This window comes from Mycteria americana, chromosome 26 (assembly GCF_035582795.1).
Source record: "Mycteria americana isolate JAX WOST 10 ecotype Jacksonville Zoo and Gardens chromosome 26, USCA_MyAme_1.0, whole genome shotgun sequence".
NCBI classification, from domain to species: Eukaryota; Metazoa; Chordata; class Aves; order Ciconiiformes; family Ciconiidae; genus Mycteria; species Mycteria americana.
Window position 1 is genome coordinate 380,761 of NC_134390.1, and position 9,485 is coordinate 390,245.

A 9,485-nucleotide genomic window follows, 5' to 3' on the forward strand; every position below is an offset into this window, starting at 1 on the left:
TGACTTTCTTGGAGATTACTTTCTCGGAGATTACTTTCTCTCTGTTCCTGTAAGAGTCCCACCTCTTCCTCCTCTTCCCACGTTCTTGTCTCGGTGTATTTAGTGCAGAGAGATGCTTTAGGAAAAGGTGAGTCACCCTTTCTAGTCTATAAATTAAGCTCAGGGTGAGTGGGTCAGTGTGATAAGGCTGTCTTTTTTGGAGATGAGTTTATGGCAGAAGTGTTCCATCCTGGGCAGGATGGTTGAAATCGAAAATGCTGATTATAAAGGGTGGTGACATATTTGCAGGAGGTTTCCCGACACAGGAGTAGAGTCATCCCTGTCTTCATATTGCTCTTTTTTGCAACACACCCAGGACATGCTTGTTTTTGGAGGGGGCACCCTCCGAGTTGCCCATCTGTCCCCATGGATGATGGAGGAGACCTGGACCATGCACTTAGTCTAGATGGCTTTGCTTCTTCCCACTTTCTTCTTCATCTCCTTGTCTGTGGTAGGCTTTAGCTTGGAGTGCTTGTATTGGTCAGCCAAAACATCAAAACCAAAACATTTCATAGAATAAAATTGCTGCACTGGTATTTTTAAACCATTAATATTTTTTTACTAAAAGAACTGAATGGAAACATTTCTCAATTCTCAAAAGGTTTTCTCTGGTTATTTTTAGCTGACAGAAAATCCAGTTCCCCAACTTAAAACAACTGTTTGTTAAAGATAATGGCTGTTAGAAAGAAGAACAAAAGAATAGTCAGAACAATCCTCAAGATTTAAAAAAAAAAAATGTGGGAAGGAAAAATAGCAATCACTTACCAGGAAACGTTCCTGAGCTTGTAATACAAGCTTTAATGAATAGTTTGAAAACCATTTGAGATGAACCTTTTCCTTTTGCTACTGTGACAAAATCTTAAGAGCTAGCCCATTCAGCTGTAGCCATAGAGAAAAAATAAATGCAGCCTTCATTTTCCTCTTTGGTTTGCTAAAATTATAGCTAAGAATATTTGGGTGTTGGCCCAAACATGAGGAGGAAAGGAGCTGCCCTTGTTTTGGAAGAGGTAGTATCATCTTCCTTTCTTCTCTCTATTATTCAGTCCACTAAAAGATAATTATTCTCCCACTGAAATTAGGCAGTCGCCTACTTCTTCCTCGGTTGGGATGGGAGAAGTCACCCTTGCTAACATTAGGAAGGTATTTTAGACTCCTGTCTGCAATTCACCCCTGAAGCAAGAGGGTGACTCTTGCAACCGACACTGCAGGCACTGCAACCGACAAGGCACTGCAACCGACAGCCCGGGCTTGTGTCTTCTCTTATCTGGGGACACCTTGCTGTCCCGACTTTAATGGTCTGGAGGGGAAAGCTCTGGAAAACCTAGGGTTTGCTGGGCTTTCACCCCTTTGAGGCTGGGAAGTCATGCAAAGCCAGTTCCTGTTTTGCCAGGCCACAGAGGGAGAGCAAGCCAGGGCAAGACCAACTGGTCAACTCAACCAGCAGCAGGTCCCAAAGCTGTGGCTTTCTCCACCTTCTCTTTCTCAAGCAACTGTCTTTTTTAGCAACAGCAAAACCAAACAAAACGTGGCCTCTGAAACAAAGCCAAGCTGAGATGTTCTGCCTATGGATTGCGAAGGGATGGCCATGCTTCCTCATAGCCACAAGGAAGACCCAAACTTGGAGCCACAGTGGTTCCTGGACAGCCATCCTGTGCATGCCACCTGGCTCTGGCCCAGAGTGACGTCTTGAAACCGCACAGGGAATCGGTGACGTTCAGACAATTAACCGGAGCTGCCTAATGGCTCAGCAGGGACTCTAGGCATTGGGCTTGCCTTCTTTCCAAATTACATTTGCAAGTGGTGAATGCATTAAGCTCAGATGCAAAATTACCCACCTTGGATGGGCTCCATCTCATCTAATTGTAGCCACTTAAAAGTTAGATAAACTGCTGAACTGGGTTTCCTCGTTTGAGAGAGGAGCTCAGGAGGAGGACCGTCCACCTCACCTAACCAGAGTCTGACATGCATATGGTCAAAGTTAGATGAAACAGTTTCTACTCTTAGCATAGAAATGGCATCTCATGCCCTTCCCCGAAGGTGCTTATCTTCTTCCTCGCGTCAGTCTTTAATATTCACTTTTTTTAGGTTGCAATTAGAATTTTGCCCTGTGAGAGCGGGGAGATTAGTGGTGCCACGTGACCTGTAATTCTTCATGTGCTGGAGACAGGGAGAAATTCACTGTGATAATAGCGTCTGCAAATCCAGCAGATGACAGGCAGGGTGTATTTGTCTGAGTACATGCAGGCGTCTCGCATGGTGATGTCTCCATTTGCACTAATACCCCTGCCCCGGGCTGCCTGCAGAGCCAGGAGAGTTCTAATTGATGCAGTCAGTAGAGTCTAGAGCTTGATGCATTTCGTGCTAAATTAGACACCTGTGTTTGGTCAGATGAATCACCCCATGGAAATGTTGGTTTCTTTCCATGAAATGAGCCCCCAGCAACCAGCTCACATGTTGAGCTCTATGTGGGAGACTTCAAAACTAAGACAAAGTTGATCCCACCCTGTTATGGCCAAGAGATTTCATAACTTATCCCTTTTCCTTTTAAGTCATACAGAGTAGATGTCACACTTTGTCAGCCCTAACACCACTGAAGCAAAGGTTTTTATGTCTGAAATACATGTGACTGGCAGAGCACAGCCCTGATCACAAGCCCGTTGAGCCCAGGTCAGTTTTGGCATCTATCTTCATTCAACTGCTGTGACACGGAAGGATCAAACAAGGAGGTTGTTCTGAGGTTGCAGCAATGAATGAAGCTACAGGCTGGCAAACTTGTAGAGGACATCTTACAATGCTCAGAACTATTTTGGGGGTTTCTGGCAATCTTTGATATCGGTTGTTACTTGGGCTATAAAATTTCTTATAGGTGATGTGATATAAGGAGGTAAATAGAACAGAAAAAAGAGGATTGGACTCTCCTGGCATCTGAGTCCCACCATGCTCCAAACTGCCTAAAGAGAATCAAAAGATCTGTTTGGTCCTTTCTTCCCCCCGTAGACTGTGAAAGAGCACTTCTTCACCCATTTTGTAATTTCTTTAAATACCATCTATGGAAAAATTCAGAGGCGAACCACATACTTTCAATGCAGTTTATTGAAGGTGCAGTGAAAAGCTGGGAAGTTTGAGCAGTCAATGAAAGAAGCTCTGTTTATGTGAGTACAAGATGTCAACTCAGAAGATTCATGCACCAATAACTTCCCTTGGCATTTCGGGGGTGGGGATGGGGGTGAGCTCTTCTAAAAATCAGCACGCTTTGAACTAGCCACCCCTAACATGCAGAAGCAAATGAAAGTACTACGTATTCATCTGTAAGCAAATTCCACAAAAAGCCTATGGCTGCAGTGTAACTAGCAGGTGCTTTGAAAGTTGAAATTGCCTTGTTTAAAATTTAAGCTCAAATTTGCAGCTCAGGGTTTCTTCTTTGATAAAAAGAAAAAAAAAAAAAACAACAAACCAAAAAAAAGGGGAGCGCGCTCTTTGCAGTGCCTCCTAGGAAAGTTAAATCATCACTCTCTTTTCTGAAATGCTTTGGGAGGCGCTGGAAGAAAAAGAGGTGTCTTGTAAGGAAGAACGTTGTTAATGAATCTGCTCATTATGGGAAAAGCCAGAGAAAGAAGGCAGTGCAACACGCAAACCCTTAAAGCTGTGATAATCTAGACAGTATGAACTCGGAGAAATAATACTGTGTTGAGCACCTGCTGGAGAAGCTTGCTAGATGTGTCTTTAGGGTTGGGGACTCTGAAAACATAACCTGGTGGGGTATATATCTGATGCTAATAAATGTGGGAATGGGCTTGGTGACAAATGTTGCTACTAGTGGGCAGAGAAACCATCCTGCATCATCTCAGTGGTAGGAACTGCGTGTCTAAGCGTTGCCCTCCGACGTTGCTGGCTGTGCCACCTCCCCAACTGATGGCCCTATGGAACAACGCACGGGTCTCTGACAACCCCGTAGCCCCCCACCACGCCGTTGTTGCACCCCACAACTTCAGGGCTGTTGGCAACGACGACGGGAGAGCCCCCCAGCTGTCTGATGACGCAGCCTTGGTTTCCGAAGCTGACCACCCCACCAGCTTGGCAAGCCCCCATCCTAGCATTCAAGCCCCCGTTTCCCGTGCTGATGACGGTGCGGGCTGGGTACCCCCCGCTGCGGGAGCTGAATCCCCCATTTTTGCAGTTGACCGCTCCAGCTTGGCAATACACCTCTGGGACACACTGCTTGGCCACCGAGCTAATGACTCTTTTGGGGTGGATCCCAGCACTCCGGGAGCTGAATCCTCCATTCTGGGAGCTGTGTCGTCCGGACCGTCTCCCCAGGGAGCTGTAGGCACACACAGCCCCGTTTGCAGCCAGCATCCCACAGTCATCGGGGATATTGTAGCCACTGCTGACCACAGCTGCAAGACAGCCCACAGGATTAATTATTTAGAGAGGAAAACTGGAAGACTCTCACAAGGCAAGTTGTTTCATGAGTGACAGAACCGACCAAACTTGATTTCCTCTAGATTTGTCCAACGTATCTGAGCCCCTGCTCCTTCCAACTCCTCCCCCATGTCCCAACACATCCCCTCACAGATCCTCCCAGTTCCCACATTGCTCATCTGGCTGGTGGCATATTCTTTCCCAGGTTCGATGCACATCAGTGCATTGCCTGGCAGGTTCACCAGGGCAGCTCGCTGTTGCCTCCAAGAGTAGAAAAAGGTCATGAATTTGACCTTCCCCCTTCCATCCAAAAGCTGATTTTTTTTTTACATTCAGAGGTATTTGAGATTTCTGGGACTAAACCTCCAACAATCAGCCTGGGCTGAAATGGAAAAGGGAGGCAGAGGCAGAGGGAGCTGGGGCAGACAGATAATGCTGCTCCATAAACTGCCTTTTCTAAAATGAGAAACCCTCATGGCTGAAAATCTTCAGGTTACTTACACACGCTCACTGGGTTCCCCACACATATCCTGTTAGGGGAGAGAAGAGAAGAGAAGAGAAATGCACGTTATCCTATTAACCAGTTGCACGCACATCCAGAAACCTGACGTTACTCATAACTTCCAGCCGTACATCCAGCCCACTTAATCCCTTGTTGTAACACGTCTGACTATCCCTAGGACAGGAACTGTTTTTACTGGCACAAGGGTCGCCTGTATGGCCTCCAGCCATCTCTCCAGCCCCAGTTTCTGTGAGCCTGGGAGGATCCTGGAGCTGCAAAATCCTTGTAGGCTCCAAAAAACTTGGGAGCTGGAATCGTTCTGGCCTCTGATATACAGGAGAAAAGGGACGAGGTTTCTGTCACCCACCTGCTCTCTTCACCCTCCAGTAGAGTCTTATATGTTGCAATCTCAATATCCAGGGCCAGCTTGACATTCAGCAGCTCCTGGTAATCCCGCAGCATGCAAGCCAGCTCATCCTTGGCCTTCTGGAGGGCATTCTGCAGCTCAACATGCTTCTCCCGGGCGTCTTTCAGGGCACAATCCCCACGCTGCTCAACATCACAAATGGAGGTTTGCAGGCAGGAGACCTGTCAGAGGGGAGGATAACAGTGCAGGTGTCTTCAAGGCTTCATTTCCTAATTCCTGGACATTCTGGTTTTGGATTAATCCTCTCTTCCAAATGCAAACAGAGAAAAAACACACCAGCGTCCCTTCTTTCTATCCACTTTTCAACTATACACTTTCCGACTACAGCCTAGAGCAGGTCTTAAGTCTACTAAAGGCCAATGCGTCATCCTCCCCCATATCTGAGCTGTCCTCCAAGACATTGCCCTTTCTGGAAACATCGCTAATGGGCCTCTCCTACCTGCTTCTTCACATTCTCCAGTTCACTCTGCAGCTTCTGTATCATCCGGGTTAGCTCTGAAATCTCACACTTGTTGCTTTGCAGATCATCGCAATACTTGCCTCTCTTATCCTGAAGCTCCTGAAACTGGAACCAAGAAACAAGACAATCGTCATTTTTGACCTGCAGCCTCTTAAGTTGCCAGGCACACACCCAGGTTGCTTCTTACTCACCCTGGTTTGATAGAAAGCATCAACTTCTTCTTTGCTCTTCTGAGCTATTTCTTGGTACCAGCATTCAACGTTCTTGATGATGCTTTCCATGTCCAGGTCCCGGTTGTTGTCCATTTTCACGATGACCGAAGTGTCGCATAGTTGGCGATCTACCTGAGCTCGTTCCTACAGGTTGGGGAATAGCTTAGTCAGCTGTTAGCAATTCTCAGACTTTGTAGTGAAGGAAGGGCTGGGACAAAGAGCCACACTGCTCAGCTGATGGATATAACAAGTCAAGAAATGTCCCTCAGGTTGGCTCAGCAGAAAAATCCTCCCTGCTGGATGAGTTGCCACATGTCAGCTGCTGACCTGCATGCTGACCTGCAGCAATTCTGCCCACATCAAGGGCAAGGAATTTGAGTGACTTAACCCTTGGTATCCTGTCATCTTCAGCTGCTTTACTGATGTTAATGACAGGATTAAGCTGGGAGTTTCTTTAGCTCTAATCAGACAACTGCAATCCGGAGTAACTAGACAGACGCATCTCTTTTCTCTGGGGTAGAGTTAGGACACAGCCAATTCATACCTGGAGCTGCATTAAGAAAGGAGGAACCACCCTATTTCCCGCATAATCATGTTAATATTATATCAACCTTGTACTTCCATGCTTTCAAGTATGCAGGGCTTGGGATGAGACATGTCCAGGAGGGGTTTCAAGCTGTAGAAATTTGGAGCGCCTGAAGGATGAGAGAGCACCACCAAAATCCTGGGACGGACCAGAGAAACCCACCTCCTCAAACACACATTTCAACAACTCCAACTGCCTTCTTAACAGATCCACCTTCACCTCCAGCTCTTCCTTGTTCAAAAAGATACAGTCTGCATCCTGAAAGAGAGGAGACACGTTCCAGCCCAATCTCGCTGAAAACATTGGAGAAACACACAGAAGACAGAGGCAGCGCCAATAAAACAGAAACAAGTTCCAACAAGATTTCAAGAGCAGAAAGGTGTGAGAGGGTGAGTCAAGATGCCCTGGTGGCTCCTAAAGGAAAACAAAACCATTCCAACATGACTTACAGGGATTAGTTTGTTTATTTATTACTTAGGACCTAGCTGCAAACTCAGAATTGACTAATGGGTATTTAAACATAATTTTTTAATATTGTTCAAATGATTTCTGCTTTTCTCATGTCCAAGTATAAAGGATGTGAAGAGACTGTCAGAAAATAACCAGCGTCTTAGACACCGGGTATTCCAGCGTGACCTCTCCCACTCTGTCCCCCTTCCACAGACACACCTTCCCACTACACTTCAAGAATGTGCTTGGGGTAACAAAAGTATTGCAGTAGTGCTGATGATGTAAGCTTTGAGGATACATTATTTTTACTTTCTACTTGCATTTGTCTCTTTTTCTGACCCTGTGCCTCTTTACAGGCCTCCCTCCTTCTGCTCATTATAACACTTTTGCCAGGCATTTGCTAATATTGCACTATTTCAGCCAAACTTTACACTAAATAAACCTATTATAGGTATAATGGTTCATGTATTTTTGAGCTTCTCACCTTTTTGAGTGCCACAAACTCATTCTCCACAGTTGTACGCCTGTTGATTTCCTCTTCATATCTGTTGGAAAAGGAGAAGAAAAGGGCTGAGCCAAGCAATACTATCTGACACACAGGCATTAACCATCAGGAATAAATAACAACCTTTGCTTGCTCAGAGACTGCCATCAGGCACTGCAAGAGCAGTGTCTGGAGACCAAACATTAGACCATCCCAAGATCAGAAGCTTCTTCATGAACAACATTAACAATGCAAAGAGTTTGCAAGCGAAACAGAAGAATGTGACATCCCCAAAGGGGATGTGCCACATGTCTGGGAGATGTTGCCTGAGATGAACTAGAGGAGAAGTAAAATGCCAACAGCTAGAGGAGACCTGAGGGTCCTTACTTGCACTTGAACTCCTCCACCAGCTGGCTTGTGGCACACTCTTCGCTGCCCAGTTTTTGCTTTTCACATAGCAAGCAGTCCAGGCGCTTCCGCAGGTCGCAGATGTAATTCTCAAAGTACAGTTCAAGGTTTTTCCCTTTCTTTGGTAGGACGTATTGCTGCAGGAGGCCCCACTTGGTCTCCAGCACTTTGTTCTGCTGCTCCAGGAATCGTACCTGCAGGCCAAAATATAGCAATTCTTCAAATAAAGAGATGAATGCAATAACTCGACGCCTGGTTTAGCTGTCTGCTCTCACTGTGAAACTGCAGGTATAAGAATAGGCTTTTTGGGAAGTGAGAGGTGATATGCCACGATGATCATAAAATTATCTGCCCTTATTTAGAAATCTAGAAACCACATGTCTAAATTATTTAGAAATCTAAAAGCCACATGTCTGAATCTGCCTTTCTCACCAATGAATAGAAATAAAGCTCCTCTGGATGGTGCCTCTGATGTATTTTAGGAGATTGAGATTGAGTCCCCAGAGGGTGGAACCTGTTTGTCTCTGTTTTTTTTAGAACGGGATCCTAAGGTGACATCTCAGACTTAGATATCTAACATTTAGTTGCCTGAATCAAGATTAACCTCCTTTGCCTTCAGGACTGTTTTTCGAACAGTCACTATATTTAAAGACAACGGGGGGGAAAGGGTCTAACACAGGACAGAAAGATGAGCCCGTCAGGGCTGTAACTTCTAGCTGAGCTAGAACAATGCTGCAATGAGAAATCCAGCCTTGAACTGAGGCCGTCCAGAGAGGAGACACCTGCAAGAAAGTCCAGTGCTACCGTGGCCACGATACAAACACCATCAAATACTAGGACTGGTATGTGGCTGAAATGAGCCCTTCCCCAGTACTGAAGATCTCGCTCTGAACCAGCATGGCTCTGTGGGAATCTGGACCCTTGCATGGACCCAGCTCAGTGATTCCTGGCACGAGCTGGACTGGGGTTTTGGAGGAGGTTGGTTGTGTTTTATGTTTCTCAAAGTAGTGCAGGTACAGAGCAGGTTTGCACTCACCTTGTCGATGAAGCAGGCAAATTGGGTGTTGAGGGTCTTGATCTGTTCCTTCTCCTGACAGCGTATTTCATGTTCCAGTGGGTCGACCCCAACACAGAGGGGCTTCAGAAGCCGTTCATCAATGCAGATACCTTGGATGCCATCAGCCTTGCGATCGGGGTAACCTCTCACAATACTATATCCCCTGGGGCCACAAAGGCCAACCCTTCCTCCAACATTACCGTAGCCTATGCCGCCGAAGCCGAACTCTCCAAAACATCCAGTACCGCAGACCCCGTTCACGTAGGAAATTCTCCTGTTTCCACCCAGGTTGCAGACACTCCTGCTGCTATAGGCACCAGCTCCACATCGGACAGGTTGGCAGGCAGAGGCGGCGTAGCTTCGACCACAAATCTCCGAAGCTGAACTGAAGCCTCTTCGTCCCAGGACAGATCTCACTGTAGGTGCCTGTCTGCTCAT

At 46.4% G+C, this 9,485-nt stretch overlaps 1 protein-coding gene across 1 annotated transcript; it reads right to left on the reverse strand.

Moving 5' to 3' along the window:
- Nucleotides 1-3,957: 3,957 nt before the first annotated feature.
- LOC142421065 (keratin, type II cytoskeletal 4-like) lies at nt 3,958-9,485 on the reverse strand. The gene is made up of 9 exons (XM_075525525.1): nt 9,027-9,485; nt 7,970-8,184; nt 7,583-7,643; nt 6,811-6,906; nt 6,042-6,206; nt 5,830-5,955; nt 5,331-5,551; nt 4,963-4,991; nt 3,958-4,436 (listed from the first exon to the last, which is right to left on the reverse strand). Exons 1-9 carry the CDS (start codon nt 9,483-9,485, stop codon nt 3,958-3,960), a joined length of 1,851 nt encoding a protein of 616 aa, XP_075381640.1.

Coding starts and splice junctions, on each gene's coding strand:
- LOC142421065 (XM_075525525.1), bottom strand. CDS start 9,485: ATGAGCAGACAGGCACCTACAGTGAGATCTGTCCTGGGACGAAGAGGC. Junction 8,185..9,026: donor TTGCCTGCTTCATCGACAAG/GTGAGTGCAAAC, acceptor TTTGGCCTGCAG/GTACGATTCCTGGAGCAGCA. Junction 5,956..6,041: donor ATGCTTTCTATCAAACCAGG/GTGAGTAAGAAG, acceptor TCTTGGTTCCAG/TTTCAGGAGCTTCAGGATAA.